The sequence below is a fragment of the Acanthopagrus latus genome, chromosome 18 (assembly GCF_904848185.1).
Source record: "Acanthopagrus latus isolate v.2019 chromosome 18, fAcaLat1.1, whole genome shotgun sequence".
Classification (NCBI taxonomy): Eukaryota; Metazoa; Chordata; class Actinopteri; order Spariformes; family Sparidae; genus Acanthopagrus; species Acanthopagrus latus.
The window spans coordinates 13,242,203-13,258,575 of record NC_051056.1 but is presented as its reverse complement, the minus strand read 5'-3'; the positions used below and the strand labels follow the sequence as shown (position 1 = coordinate 13,258,575).

The 16,373-nt window shown below is 41.7% G+C and overlaps 1 protein-coding gene across 3 annotated transcripts in view; it reads right to left on the bottom strand.

Moving 5' to 3' along the window:
* The window catches only part of zdhhc2 (zinc finger DHHC-type palmitoyltransferase 2), a 13,945-nt gene extending 738 nt beyond the window's left edge, over positions 1–13,207 (bottom strand). The window contains exons 1-13 of one of the 3 annotated variants that reach the window (XM_037078229.1): positions 13,189–13,207; positions 9,012–9,038; positions 7,740–7,834; positions 6,821–6,941; positions 6,587–6,656; positions 6,455–6,487; positions 4,744–4,864; positions 4,245–4,377; positions 3,494–3,620; positions 1,961–2,053; positions 1,388–1,503; positions 1,159–1,238; positions 1–839 (exon numbers count right to left, since the gene is read on the bottom strand). The exon at positions 1–839 is cut by the window's left edge and continues 738 nt beyond it. In XM_037078229.1, the coding sequence (XP_036934124.1) occupies positions 1,198–1,238; positions 1,388–1,503; positions 1,961–2,053; positions 3,494–3,620; positions 4,245–4,377; positions 4,744–4,864; positions 6,455–6,487; positions 6,587–6,656; positions 6,821–6,941; positions 7,740–7,799 (915 nt within the window). In that variant the 5' untranslated portion in view covers positions 7,800–7,834; positions 9,012–9,038; positions 13,189–13,207 and the 3' untranslated portion in view covers positions 1–839; positions 1,159–1,197. Of the gene's footprint in view, positions 840–1,158; positions 1,239–1,387; positions 1,504–1,960; positions 2,054–3,493; positions 3,621–4,244; positions 4,378–4,743; positions 4,865–6,454; positions 6,488–6,586; positions 6,657–6,820; positions 6,942–7,739; positions 7,835–9,011; positions 9,039–12,667; positions 13,145–13,184 lie in introns of those variants that run through there. The other 2 variants (XM_037078228.1, XM_037078227.1) reach the window with 2 other exon arrangements.
* Positions 13,208–16,373: the final 3,166 nt, after the last annotated feature.

Here is a 16,373-nt window from a genome sequence, read left to right as displayed (position 1 = left end):
TTTTGGCCGGCAGTTGGTTGTGTACTGTAGACTACCAGACAACAGAGTAGATATTTGGCAGAGGAGGGAAGCACTCTGTCGCAGCACCAACTCTCAGGTGTTTCAGTGTGACAGCAGCAACATCCTCACTCATGCTATAACGAGTCAAAAGAGCCCTTATTCAGATTACTAATTTATACATATTTTTTTTGTTTGTTTGTTCCAAAGCAAAACGGGAGAACATTTTGTGTTACAGCTAACTACAACAGTTTGTGTTGACATCCTGAGATGAGAGCATGCATCATCTGAGCTTCATCAAAAACTCAACATGGTGTATGGAAAACCTGCCCACCCCCCCTTCCCTTCCAAAACATGACACTTCACTGGAAAAAGAAAATGGCGAAAGGAATATCAGTTACATCACATTAACACGATTACTAATCTATACATAATGTGCAAACATTTGGCAAACTCAAAACAGCATTTACTTCATGTGCTAAGCAATGAACGTAACATAAATCAACTTGTAGGTAGCTCTACTGTAACATACAAAAGCAGCTCAGATTAATCTGTCTTCCACTTGATGCTGTGCTTATTCATATACAAACAAAAAAAAGTATGACAGTTGGAATGCAATATATTCATTTCAGTCCACTGGTTCCTTCAGAGAGCAGCAGGAACTGTTGCTCATAACAATAACAGTAACACTGATGGTGGCTCATTTTCATTATTCATCATTACCAGTCGTGTGTTAACCTCTCAGAAGCGGGGTGTGTGTACAGGAAACAACAAATACTGATGATGTCACCACCACGTCACATTCTGATAGGCACAAACACCGAGGAGGGGCCAGCAGGGACCTGTGGGGGTGAGCACACATAAGGACGGATATTAATCTGGTGTATAAATAGGTGAATACTATGGAAGCCTGTTTCTGCCAGTTAAAAAAGTTATGAAAATTCAGCCTTGATTACATAAAAAAGAATCTGATTATCTCATAATTATGAGAAATCATTTATGCTAATTAAATATTTACAAATCTATGTATTTATATGTCTTAAATTATTCATTTGAATATATTCTTCTCTCAAAATTATGAGATAAAAATTGAGAATTTTTTTTGTAACTGGCGGAAATAGGCCTTTCATATGAATACTGCCTGTGTGATGGTAAACATACTTTTCTGGGTTAAACGGTCACCTCTATCCTTAACTGTGGTTACGCCTCATTCTCTATGGTCATCCCTGGGTTGCTGGCACCTGAACACACGCACACACACACACACACACACACACACACACACACACACAGGAGGAAAGAGCCTTCATTTAGAAAATTGAAAAATAATTTTCAATTTGTGATAATCTTTGGCGATAAGTAATTGGAAAAGAGTCGAACGTTATCTGACCCTTTTTGTCTTTGTCAGATGTACTGTCACTCTCTGTCCAGGAGGGGGTGCTGGTGAGCAACCGACTCTGAGACTCCCTCAGTGGCTTGGAGGGAAATTGGCGTACCTCTGCTGCACTGGAAACACACACACACGAGCAGGGATGAAGCCAGGAATCATGATCCCCCTGAGGATCATTTCTGGGCCCACACGCTTCTTTAAATAAAATAGCCCTAAATCCTGTAATCCTGTGATCTGAATGAGTCATTTAAAACTGCAGGGGGATATTCCTGCATCATTAAACCTATAGGGTTAAAAAAAGAAAACCCACTAGGAGCTGACTCGCTGTAATAATTTACAGTAAGGTACACAAAGCTAAGGAGCGCGTATGGAATGGATGAAGAACGACTTGATAAACAATTAAATGTTAATGAGCAATACCGGAATTACTGTGATTTGAGGACGATATAGTAGATCATGATTAGTTACTAGGGAGCAGACTGGGAAAAACTTCATTAATTAATCATTACGTAATGAGTAACTACTCAGTAACTACTCACATTTTTGCGTGTTAGCACTTTTTTTCTTACTCACCTCTTGTTGGCAGGGTTGGAGCCAGTGGGCGATGCCGGCTGCTCCGGGTCCAGGTTCACCAGACATGTTGGGAACGAGCAACCATCCCCTAAACTGGAAAACCAGCAGAAAACACAGATGATTGAACGGTTTGAAGTTTAAATTAGCAATTGGTCATAAAACATTTCAATGTAGGTGACATACACATTAATAGAATCATATGTCACACGTTGTCAACATTAATGGCCTTGTGTGTGGATTGTAAACCATTATTGTTAGCCAGCCTCTTGTCCATAAGTGGATGCATTCCTCCATCAACAAAATACAATACAATACAAAATAAGATACAAAAATAGTCCCTAGATGTGTAGAGACATTGCTGTTGAGTTTATTTATGCACATTAAGCTCCACAATCCGAGTGCCATTTAGTTCCACTGTATTTGAGAGGCAAACATCTTTACTGCCAATATCTCCAGAACTCAACCATTCACACTCAAACAATCTAGATGGAAAGATAGCACTAGAGAAGGATTTTTTTTTTTATCTGGGGGTGAACTGTCCCTTTAATCTGACATTTGTTTCAGTTGCAATTGTTTAATGAAACATGTAAAGTTTAGAGGTTTATGTTTCATAATTTGACTGTGATAATCAAAAAGCTGCCATAATAGTATTCATTCTGTCAGGATGAATTAATAATGTTGCAAAACTGGAGTTTCTGCATCAATCCTCAGTGGGGATGTTGTTGTTGTTGTTTACTGGAGCTAATTCTCTCTCATGTCCTGTGGGACTTTTCGCTCCTTTGAACCATTTGTTTCAACTAGCAAACAGGGCTCAGCGATCCCAAGCTGAAGGGTGACTTCACTCATTTCAAGGCTCTCTGACATCCTGAGTGAGATTGTCTGACGTACGGAAACATTTTCTGAAGAAAATCTGTGCCATTGATTTCAATGATCTATGTTGTTGGTCGTTGGCACACAGCAGAGTTGTGGAGCCTCAAGATTGCAGGTTATCATGGCTCGTAAACTGTCAAACAACGTGTCAGAGGACATTATAAATCCTTTCTTACACACAGTCTTGCTTTATTGTGTGTTTCCTTATTTCAGTGGTTCTCGAAGTGGGGTCTGGGGACCCCCAGGAGTCCTTGAAGGGGGTCCCTTGCGAAAAGGGGGACAATTCATTTTCACTCTAAAATCACCCATAAGTAACAGAGCAACATAATGTATGTTGTTTGTTTCTGTAATAAAACATCTAAAAGCAAAAATAATAAAATTAATTACCTAACCATTAGTAATTCTTCTCTGTACTTTCCAGTAAAGTGAAACATATTACTGAGTAGTTAACAAGTAGATTCATAACTTCATCATTAGTTACTCTTAAAATTATTTTCAAATGGTTTGCGGTCTCCTCTGTATCAGTCAGTTGTCAGTGACATTAAAAAGTTTAAGAACTACTTCATCACTATTTGACCTTCACTAGAGTGTTTCTTATCTAAAGTCATTTAGATTATTTTCTTTTTAATTATCTGCAACAAATAAGAGCCCATAAAGCCTCACCTGGAGAAAACAGGAATGGGCCAGTACTTCACTTCGTCACCAAAGACCTGGCGGAAGTTCTTACTGACGCCCAGACTGAAGCCGTTCTTATCTGTGCCGTGGCGAAACACTGGAGAGCGCACAGCCTCTGAGAGGACACACATGGAGAAGAAGACTCAGTCAGACATCAATATAAACACAGCACTCACCCTCTCAGTCTTTATATAGTTCAGACCATTAACAGGATTTCATTCAGACAACAGATCAACACACTCCTGCTAAATGGCTGAATGAATGGAACAGTTCTGAATGAAAGTGTCTTTGTGGTGGAGGAAAAGCAGATCTCAGACCGTTCCACCATGTGTGACTTCTCTTCCTAGCAGTGTCTGTTACTAAGCTTCTTACTGCTCTGAGCCTTGTGTCTTTGCATTACACTGTAACGTACTCCTCTGGATAATCCACTCTCCTCAACTGACAGACAAAGTGTGCCACTGTGCACACATAATGAGAAATTGCTCCGTCTGATAACGGCCCAGAGAGGCTCATCAAAATCACTGTGCTGATGAGGACGGTGACTGACGGTGGGAAAAATGCAATGAAACATCCTTCATCATTAGTGCAAAGACGACACTGTGCAAACTGTAGGCAGACTGACAGCAGAAACTCACCGTGCACGAAGACAAGTGAGCTGCCGTACGAGACGGGCTGTATAATTACTGCATCCACAAACAGAACACACACACACACCGGCGTGAAGGCACGAAACACATACCCAGAGTAGATCTGTTCTTACAGACGAGCCAGCAGTGGTAAGTGAAAAGTGAAGCCAGGCTGACTGAAAACATGGAGGCTGAGAAGAAGAGGAACAGGATGTGGAACTTGGCCTGAGTGTCTGGGAGTCCGTTCTGAGGGAAAACAACAACTGATCAATCAAACCAACTGAGTGAAAAAAAAAAAGTGATGGCAGACTCTGAGAGGGATCTAAGACTTTTCTACTCTAGAGGAGCTTACTGAACTGTTTCTATTGCAGTGTCACTAACTAGTTGGTTGGCTCATACCAGGTACTCTCTCAGACGGAAATGAGCTCTACCTCCGGCCTTGTGAAAAAAAATCAAACACCACATATTTAACACAGAATGCATGTTTTCAGGTGACATTTCAGATTTGATTCGAGGTATTTTGTGCAAGCCAAACAATGTCTAATTTAAAAAAAAAAAACACACACACAACATGGTGACTAGTTCATGTCGTCGTGGATAAGCAAGACTCACCGTCCAAAATTTTATGAAGAATCGAAGATCTGTAGCAGTTATAAAAAGGCAGTAGAGTAGCGAATATGCCAAGAACAGCATGAAATACTTGTAGTTGGAGAATCCCACACAGTTGTTCACCCTGCAACACCAATGACAGGTCAGTGTTAAACTTAATGCATGTTTAATGATGCACTGATTTATCAGCTGAACATCAATAACTGCCAATATTCTCCTGTTTGACTGTTGTCAGCCGGTCAGCAAATAAGATGAAATTTACTGATTGCAATGGCCGATGTTTGTCTGATGTGTAACACCAACTGTGGCTGGTATATTAATGAGCTTCTGGCTCATGACAGCTGTGCCATCAGTTTGTAATGTTATGTAAGTATTAAAACATTTGTGTGGGTAGTTAAAGAGGCTTCAAAACAATTCAAAGAAGAACGTTATATTAAAGATTGTTTAATAAATTAGTATGATTGAATTCTTTTTGTCTTTAAATTTGCAACACATAATAATTGAAAACATCCAACAAATAACTGCAATTATCAAAAGAATGTGAGCAAATAGTTTTGACATTATGATGTGTATGTGTTACGTTGCAGAGCAATCTACTGATGCTAGCATGCTAACCAGCTAGTTAGATCATCCCAGTCCAGTTTTGCGGGGCTACAAGTCTAAACACTATCAGTCCCCGAACTCCCAGTCTAGTCTTGCTCAGGTGACGTGTTGCACCCCTTTTGTTTTGAGTTGTTTTTTTTTTTTAAATGCAGATATACAAGAGCAGTGTAGCAGTAAATACTGTGGATGACTTTGTGGGTGAGTAGCTCCATCAAAATGTGACTGTAGCAGTAATACACGATGGAACGTGCAGCCACTTTTCTGTTGTCTTCATGTTGACTGATTTATGTTTTCTAGATGTGCATACTGCACATACATACTGTAATTAAATTTTTCAGTCTGTTTTGCGAGATAAACGGGTACTGGTTTTTTTCGGAGGGACAAACACCTATTGTATTATATTCATTACAATGCAAAATGGTTCATGGATGCCACATTCTCTGTTATAAGTGTCCGCTGAGCATTTTATGTACCAACAGGTTCATGATCTGTATTAATATTTTAAAGATATTATTTATATCTTATTATTTACTATAAGTTGTTCATATCAACTTTATATTATAGCAACTTTTGAAACTTTCTTGTTTTCCTGTAGAAATCTGTAGAAAGCCAAACACGACGCATGCAACAGTTTGAGCAGCCTTTGTCTATCCAGTGTAAATGGACAAAATGACCTATTTTAATCTTATTTTTTCCATATATATATATATATATATATATATATATATATATATATATATATATATATATATATATATATATGTTCCTGGTTAGAGCACCAGACATGATAATTGCAATGAGAGCAGACAAAACAATCATGTTTGGAGAAATTACACAGAATGGAATCAAATTTGTTTTGTTTCCCTCTGCTGCCAAACTCAGTCATCTGGCAGAATGAGGGGTTACGAGTGTCAAACACTGTCCTGTAAACAGGCTCTTTGTGCTAACGCGATGTGTGTTTACAGGAATATAACTGGGGAGAAAAAAACTATTTTCCATGAAACCATGAGTACTGTGTAATTACAATAATACAACACCATGTGAGAACACCGTCACGGATATTTTTTTAAAGTCCTTGGTGTCTGTTTAATGAAAGAGTGCCACTACGTACCAGGGGCAGTGGTGATCCATCTTCAGAATGCACCTGTAACACAGCAGGGTCACAAGTCAGTGTAATTGAATCTCACTCCGCCTGCCAGAATGCAATATATACTGTGTGGTCTTCTCTCTATAGGAGCCATACTTATCACAAACTGAACAATGGTGACATCGATCAGGCTTCAGCAGCTGGCAACGGTCACAGAAGCGGATTGCTGAGGAGACACAGGCAGTTCAATCACACAGCCGTCAGCAGCCTCTCCTAACACTTGACCACAGACTAACAAGGTGACAGGGGTGAAATGAGCTCTGAGGACTGCACGTCAGTCTCGGCTGCTCCTTGAGTTCCGCATCAGCAGCGGTGTGTGCTGTACTGTACCTCCGGAGTTGGTGCGGGTGTAGATGGGCAGATCCTTGGCTATCCTCCTCAGGATCTCCTGCTGAGACTCTCCTCGATCTTCACGCTCCAGCAGCTCCTTGTCAGAGTAGGACAGGTGAAACTATGTAGGGCAGAACACAGAGGGAAGACAAACAACACCTGAGATTTATCAATAGCTCCGTCTGTGAGCAGGGCTGTTCATTTCTAATGAATCATACCCTTACACATTTAAATGATCCATCAGATAAGCTTCAGGCTGTGTGAGTGTCAATAACGCAGCGATGTCTGTTGGTGTGAAGCTGCAGCTCAGTAGGCAGTGAAGGGTGTATCTGTATCTTCCATTTGTTTTGTCTCTTTCTGCCCCAGCAGGCAAATGGGAGCAAAGCAGCACAGAGCTGCGATATTACTTTCAGCCACTCAGGCGATTTATGATTGAACACTGGAAACAAATAACTCAGATGATAACAAACAGGGCAGCACACATGAAATTTGACTTTTATTACAATCTCAAAACCTCAAGTGATCCAGCGATCATGTCTCATAAAGGAATGCCTTCACATGAATCACTGCTGCATGCGTGCCTCGATTCAAACTGAAATGCAATGGTGGCTTTTCTCTGAGTATCCTCCCTAAGACGCATACGTGTGTGTGTGTGTGTGTGTGTGTGTGTGTGTGTGTGTGTGTGTGTGTGTGTGTGTGTGTGTGTGTGTGTGTTGAGCCTGCAGAGCAGAAGTGCTGTGGTCAGGATCAGAGCCATTACAGTGCAGAGCAGCTCCAGGCACTTCCACTGGAAAGTATTATTAGTCTAAATGCAGCGTTCAATCACACAGGGAGGCTGTAACCTACATCTGCACTTCCCACCATGCCTCATCATCGTCGCGGCTGACAATAACGCTGCGTCGGAGTCAGACACACTCACCTCCTTCAGGGGGTTCATGGGCTTGGTGAAGATGGTTTGCCAGTACGCCCACACAAACATGATGAAAATGACATGGTACACCAGCAGGTATACAACTGCAAGCAGAGAAACACAAACAAGTCCTCAGCAACAGCATCTCTCATCGGCAGTGTGCTTTTCATCAGTGACTGATAAAGATGGTGTTGTGGTTCTGTGGATTTACACCTGTTTTCACTGGCAAGTGAACAATGTTCAAAATATTGTACCATTATCATTCACTCTACTTATGCACACTGCACAAAGTTGGATAACAAAGCAATGCCTTACACTTGTGCCATACATACATATCCATTTTCATGTTTACATTTTTCATGTTGTTCTCTATTTTGCATGACAAGGCATCAACAGTGCCTGATGATGCATATTCCTAAATGCTAAGGTTAGCATCCTAACCTCCTCACAATGACATTGTCAACATGCAGATACATTATTATGAATCCCAACACAGTCCTCGCAAGACCCGCCCTACTCCACCCGTGATTGGTTGGCTTCGGCATACTCTGTGCTTGACTCAAACTGTTGACTCACTCAGCAGCTCTGGGAGTTTCTGTTTTACCTGCAGTGGTCAGTGAGCTGTAGTTGTCTCCGTAAACACATCGGCCAATTTGGATGTCACAACTGCAGGATCTGGTCTTGCTCTTGCCCTCTGCAGTGGGATCCATAACAATGCCATCGTGTTGTTTCGTGGGTTTAATGGTTGCTCTGTTTCCCATTGTAGGTTTAACATGTAAGCATGCTAACATTTGCTAAATAGCTCTAAACACACCTCATTTAGTTTTGCAGTTATTTGGTGAGATAAGTGACAAGATGAACAGTCAGAGGGCCACCAAAGTGATTAAAATTCATCCTAAGGGGAATGTGAATGTGTGTCCCCAAAATTCATGCCCATGTTACTTATAGATGTTGAGAAAAAAAAAATCAATCTTCTGGGGACCATGAATGTATGTAAATATTTTTGTGTCTGTCCTGTAGTTGTTGAGGTTCTGGTCGCAAATTGTTTTTGTCTTTTTTGTCTTTGTCCTCAATGCATCTCCAGACGGTGTGGAAACAAAACACACTGTATTAAAGCCTGCATTTAAAGACAGATCCAAGGTCATGAAAAACAAATGTATGACATTCTGATTCAGGTTGATTATTCTGTCTCGATGGAAGGCTGCAGATCTCGGTGTGTAACACATACAAAACAACTGCTGACACTTACGATTGCTCTTGATGATAAAAAGCAGCACTTACCCTTTTCTCCTGTGTCATCGATGGACTCTGAAAAGTCAAAAATGAAAAAGACACAGTCAGGTATGTGTAAAAGATTGTGAAACACACTGTGGATTGTGCATTTAATATCCCCCTCCTTCACCCGGAGCAATTTACATGACTGACAGCTATGTTTGAATTCAAATTAGCAAAATTGAAAAATGCTGACTCTGCAAACCCTTAATCCCAGCGCCCGATACCGCACCAGTCACAAAATCAATATACAGCACACTCCCAGTCAAATAGTTCGACTCATTGTTCCTCTCATGTAGATAAGCATTAGTGTGCATCGACAAAAAGCATTGAAAAACAGCACGAGCATCCTGTACAGTTTGTGTGTGCGTGTGTGTGTGTGTGTGTGTGAATGCTGACAACTGCAACAACTCCCACAGCTGCTGATTGAAGGCTGACATCAGCACACAGACACACACACACACACACACACTTGATGAGCACCTTCACAAACACACACCTAAAGGTCTGCACTCCAACATGAAGACAGACAAGTGGACACCTGTTGGAGGAATAGCTGACGCTGTTTTATATTTGTCCTAATATCTAAGCAATGATTAGCTGAGCATACAGAGTCATCCATCTTGAGTAATTAGCTGACACACACACAAACTCAAACACACACACACACGCATGCATGCTTGCACACAGCAGGAACTGAAGAAAGGTAAGCCAAGGAACTGAATCAAGGCATGCAGCCAAAAATCCTGTGCACGCCGCCTTGCCAGCATAAAAGCCAGAGAGTGTGATGGTGAAGCATGAGTGTGTGAGTGTGATTAAGGGCATCTGCAAGTATGTACATCAACGTGTCCATGAAAGCGTTCTGCTCACTGCTGTACTCTGCTTCCATCTTTTGCATTCCTGCTACGTTTCCAACAAAACACAAACAAGACCACCTGATTTCTCATTTTCGACAGTCTTGGGGAAAAAAAAAAAAGGGACCAACTGTTCAGGGGGCTGATGCTCGGTGCTTAAAAAGAAAGTGGGTCAACCACAGATTGCTTGGGGTGAATTATGTAAGCCAGACAATGGGATTAACTGAGCTGCCGAACGAGAGGTATCAGCTGACGATACGTTCGCACAACTGTCCGTGTGTCTGTCTGCAGAGCACATGCTGGCCCCTGAGCAACCGCCGTCCTGCCCCGCTGCTGCTGTTTTCAGCTGTCTGTCCCGTGTGACCCGAATGCATCACAAATTCTCTCTTGTTCTGCAGAATGCAAAACAAGGCGGTTTATTGAAAGAATAAAAAAGAGAGAGAGAGAGAGAGAGAGAGAGAGAGAGAGAGAGAGAGAGAAAGGAAACGCCTGACCAAACAGTGTTTTTGCTTTTCTGTCGGCCCGAAAGTACTGAAGGACGATATGCCAGCGAGCGGGCAGCAGAGACACGGCGTCCTGTAACTCTAGACGAGGTTCATCCTGGGACAGAAGCTGGCAGGACGCTCTGGTGAACAGAGGCGGGTGTAGAAACGTTTGAGTGAGGGGCAGTTTTAAAAAAGGGGACGCATTAAAATAAAAATGAGCAGAAATGTGTTCAGACTCGCCGTGGCAAGCACAGTAATTCATTAATTAATAGTTACATACTTTATTTAGTGTAATAAATGAATGCTAAACAAACAACTTTTCAAAAGTTATAGCAAGGAATAATATCAATAAATAGCTTACATTTACTATAATAACACCAGAGAGGTCAGACCCAGGGAGGATTATCAGAGGATGGGCCTCTGGACTCGTGGAAGTTTTTGTCTCCTTGTGGTTATTTTGTGTCCCTTCGTTGTTGTTGTTGCTTTGTGATGGTTTTGCTTTCTCTGTGTGCTGTCGTTTTGTTACTCTTTGCTGGTTTTGTGTCTCTTTGTGGTAATTTGTGTGTCTGTGTGTTCGTTTTGTGCCTCTTGCAGTCGTTAGGTGTTTGTGAGTTTTTGTTTGATTTCATTTTTTTTATCATCATCTCTTCGTGGTCGCTTTGCTTTTTTTCGTTTGCTTCTCTGTGGTCTTTTTCACCTGTTTGTGGTTGTTTTTTGTGTCTTCCTTGTTGTTTAGTAACTCTTTGAGATCATTTGGCAACCCCTTGTTGTTGTTTGTTGTTTCTTTTTTGTAGTTATAAATCTCTTCCTTTCTTGTTTTGTGATTTTTTTTTTGTGTTTTTTCAGGTTTTTTTGGTCTAATATGTTTGTGTTCGTTTTTTGATTTTGTGCGTGTGTGTGTGGTTGTTTTGCATCTCCTTGAGATCATTTTGCATCCCACTGTGCTCGGTTTTCATTTCTTCAGGGTTTGCTTTTCATCTGTTTGTGGTTGTTTTTATTTTTCAGAAGTCTTTTTGTACTTGTTTTTATCTCTCTGTAGTCATTATTCATCTTTACTTTGGCCATTGTGCAGCTCTGTATGGTTATTTATTTATTTATTTATTTATTTTTTGCATCCTTGTTGTTTTTTTTCGTTTGGTTATTTGATTTCTTTTGGTGGTCAGCTGAAAACAATACATCAGACACAGAAGTTCTGGTCCTGGGTCTGTTGCTGGTAGGTTCTTCCAGTAATTCATCCATGATACTAAAAAGCTACCACCCCCCCTCCCTGCCACCTCTCTGGCCTCACCTGTGCTGGTGAACCCAGTGACTCTGTGACTCCTGCAGCAGTCTCACTGATCAGGAGTAAAGACAAACTTAAAGGTGTAAACTTTCAGCTGGACAGCATGTCTGGCTAAATTTGGATGAGATTGGACTGACGAACAGCCAGAGCATCAAACCCTCCCTCCCTGTGTTTTCCTCTGTTTGGTCTCATTAAAACGTCTCCGTTTCATCCCCCTTTCTGACAGGGGAGATCTGCTTTCCTAGTGGTCTGACAAGCAGCCAAATGAAGCACATGAGTAGGCTGCCGAGACTCCTCTGAGACATCCTAGAAACCATTACTCACTATCCAGGTCAACTTTGTGTTCACCGTTCACCGAGGAGGCTCGCTGTAAACGCACCATCAGGAAGGAGGCAGGCCCGACTCAAAGCCATTACAGGAGGACTTTGTGCCAACAGATAATGCTGCTGGTGTTGTGGCGGGGGGCAACAATTCAGATAATGAAGCTCTGCAACCACATGAGCCTGAAGCTATTACAGTAAGTCTTTAAGATAGTGCTGATAGAGTGATAGTGGAGGAGTCAGATAATGAATGGTCTAATCCTGCTCTGTACATCCCCCTTCACAATAAAAGCAGGTCGAGCACTTCTAATTCCGGCTTTGTTGTCCACACAAATATTAAACTTGTGTTTTTCATGCACAATTGCCACACACACACACCCCTAACAACATGCTGATAATTCCTGGTTGAACTGTTGTTGTCATGTGACTGTCACTGTCCACACACTGCATAAACAACAAGACAGCCCAACATCCGCCCTCCCCCCCCAAAAAAAAGAAAAGAAAAAAGAAAAATTAAAAAAAAAAAAAACTGCCTGGACCACTAACTGCTGAAACAGAAATGTCTCCCCACCCCATCTCCAAAAACACATACACCAGTCAGAGGCATTTCCCCCTCACACACACACACACACACACACACACACACACACACACACACACACACACACACACACACACACACACACACACACACCCTAGACTACCCAGACAGCTGGTTTCTTACCTATGCAAAGCTGCAGAACATAGGCGTAGTATGACCAAGCCACTATGAGGGCGATGAACAGGACCGGGATCCAGTACAAAACTCTCTGACAGCCCTTCTTGATACTACGCGAGCCCGACGGTGCCATAGTCTAGGAGCGGATCATTTCTCGTGCGCAATCGTGTGTTACTCTCCCTCCTTCTCCCTGTGTGTTTGTGTGTGTGTGTGTGTGTGTGTGTGTGTGTGTGTGTGTGTGTGTGTGTAAGTGTGTGTGCCCGTGTCTTCCTGTGTAGACTGTCACTGCATCGTAGCTCCGGCTCTGATCAGCCTAATCGGCAGCACAGACGCAACATCCTACCAGCCTCCCGCCCGCCACTGATGCTGCTGCTGCTCCTGCTGCACTGCTCCCCTCTGATCGTCCTGCTCAGTCACTGGTACAGACTACAACAAAATATCAGACCGCTCACTCACTCACACACACTCACTCCACACACACACACACACGCACACACAGACACACACACACACACACACATACTCACACACGCGCGCGCAGGAGCGTCAGGACCGCCCCTGCTGCCTCCCCACAGGTTGCCATGACGTCCGCGGGATGCTGCAAGCCTGGCACATTTTTCACCGCGAGCAGATGGGTTCAGTAAGTTCACACTGGCTGTGTTCGAACGGGGGTCTGTTCACACACACACACACACACACACACACTGGAGACTCACACTCACCTTAACGCAGATTCTCACATTAACGTGCAGCAACAAGAAGCCAAACATGTCTTACTCTTCTACCTCCTTCTATCACATTGTGGATGGTGCAATGTGACAATATCTGATGACTGTTAAGCATGCAGGCTAAGATATGATTTGCTCATGTCTGAGGGATTGTTTCCAGCATATTCTGTTCTTCCCTTACCTGACAGTGTAGGTGGAGGGCTGCAGGATCCACCTGCTTCTGCACCTGAGTATTTTTGCAGCGCTGCTGCTCAGTGCAATTGCACAAGCCGCACTCTCCCCACCAACTGCTCTTTGCATCACATTTCACTTCCACTTTCTCCATGCAAAGGTCTTTTACATAAGTGGTGTCTGAACTGTGAGATAGATTTAGATTAAGACTGTGATTTTCCACCTGTTGCCAAGTTTGTGGGAGGGTGGTGTTCTGCAGAGAGCTAACAATATGCACCACAATGATGAAGCATCGCAGTCTTACAGTAAGGACAGATGGCTCAGTCACATGTCACAACTCAACCTGTTTCAGTGTTCCAGCAGACGACCATGGCAAGACCATGGTAGAGGAAGCCATATCCTTTACTTAAAGGGTGACTCCACCAGGTTTACACATTAAAGTGTGTTAACAGGTCTTGAGAGTAATACTGTATATGTCGATAAAAGTATTATGTAGCCTTTTGTGGCTCCAGAGGAAGCTGAATGTAATCTGATAAACTGCCTCCAGTGATGTCACTCAGTGGGTAATTTTGGACTGTGGGTAATTTTGAGAGGCAGGAGATCCCCACGGCCTTATCTATGTGAACTGGTTATAGTATTTGCTTCCACGAAATACTTTATACTCATTTACAGAACAGTCTTACTTCTACTTGAGTGAAGAATGTGTGTATTTCTATCACCTTTGGCTCCAGGTTATGAGTCCACTGGTCTGCATTGCACTTCCACAACATTGTTTGGACTCATTATGGACAACAAATATCACAAAATCGACACCGCCTTTATTGTTCCTCACATTTTCTTACTTTTTAAAATCTGTAGCCTACATTACCCACGACTTAGCCACTGTGTGACATCACCGGATATCAGATTACATGCAGCTTCCTCTGGAGCCACAAAAGGCTTTACACTACGTCTTTTCACATATGCAGTTGTACTCCCCAAGACTAAAAACTTAAATGTGTAAAACTGGTGGAATTACCCTTCATGTAAAAGTCCTGCATTGAAATTGTTGCTTAAGTAAAGTTACTAAAATATAAATAATAAAATAATCAAAAAAATTTAAAAGTATTAAAAGTTAAATTGTTTTGGTAGAACTCATTTTGAAGTATTTTTTTATAGCACTGTAACTAATAACTATTTCATTTTTGATTCATTTGCTGATTATTTTCAACCTTACTTAACTTATTGTTTGATTTGGAAGTAATGTGAAAAGTCATCATAATTACTGACAACTGTCCCAAAGTGACACTGTTACAACCTGTAATGTCCAAACAACGGTCCCAACCTCAAAAATGATTTACAATGAATTAAAATGATCAAAAAATTATTAAAAGGAAAAACAGCAACTCCTCACATCTTTTGAAGCTGGAGCCATGAAATGCTCTGCGTGAAAAATGACCAAATGTGTATCAGAATATTTGTTAATTTCTCGCCTTGACTAATTCATTAATCAACAACTGGTTCCAGCTATACTTGAATAAACTGTCGGGTAGTTCATTTTATAACAAATATCAAATTTTACGAGCTCATTATTTGTGAAGTAATTAGTGACTAAACCTTACAGATAAAAAAAAGAGCAGTATATCTCTAGAATGTACCCAAAGTAGGAAGTGGCATAACAACAAGTACAGGAACCTCAAATGTCTATGTGCTATGTCTGTTGAGCTTCTGTGTAGTTCTTGAAGGTCACGTTCACATAGAGCCAATTAAAACATGATTAATACATGTAAATGTCTACAGATTGCTATCTAAAGAAGCTTTAAGTACAGTTCTTGAGTAAATGCAATGTAAATTTTGTACACAGAGAATTCAGTGAATACATGTTTTCTATATGCAACAACATACGGTGCATCTAGCAGTAATATATGAAAATCTGTGTTGGCCTTTATAGGTAATTGGGGTCAATTTGAAAATGTCACAACTGACCCTGAGCTCCCCTTCAGTGACTTTACAGGATTCCGAGGATTGATTCACCTATCAGAGGAGGACGACTCAGCCTGTGAAAACAGCTGTACGATGTCTCCATTTTTAAAGTCTGAGAAAATACCCCTTGAGCCTGCTTTACAAACTTGTCTCATGTAATTTGAAAGTTGTAGCCTATTACCAGGCAGGGGGGTCTAATAAAAGATCCCATTGAAGTGCATTATGGGAATTGTAGGATAGGTCAGGATACACCGCCTCTGCAGCATCACTTTTGATCATTCTGTCTTTAATCTGTCTCTTGTTGCGTCGCCGAACTTTATGGTAATGCATCCCTTCAGACTCCCCTTCAGAGGATTGTTCCTACCGAGGGGAAAGTGAAACCTCTTATCAAAAGCAGCAACACATCTGAGCACTAGTGGTGGAAACTACTTACAGTACTTATCATAGCATGGATATGATGGGCAAACAGGCGCAGCCATTCAGTTTCTTTCGCACAAAAACAGGTAAAGATCAGAAAATTCCATCATTAAAAACAGCTGTAACTTACACTTTTCCTCACATTTCAGTCCCCGGTCTCCTTGATCTCACATCAAGAAGTGTAGGATTACACTGCAAGACTGCAAAATATTGCCCTGCTGAATTAATCATTTAAAGATTAAAAAAATGTCCCTGATTAAAGTCTTGTACACCCACACCAGCCTTGGGCTCCTGATGATTAATACGGTTAATGATTTGCCTTCGGGTTGAGAAATAAAACGGCTAATTTATTCTTCTGTGCTCCTGCCGTCAGTCGGGTGTAGACACAAAGAGAAGGTTTGTCTGAGGCGCGTGATCATAACTGGTACAAAGCA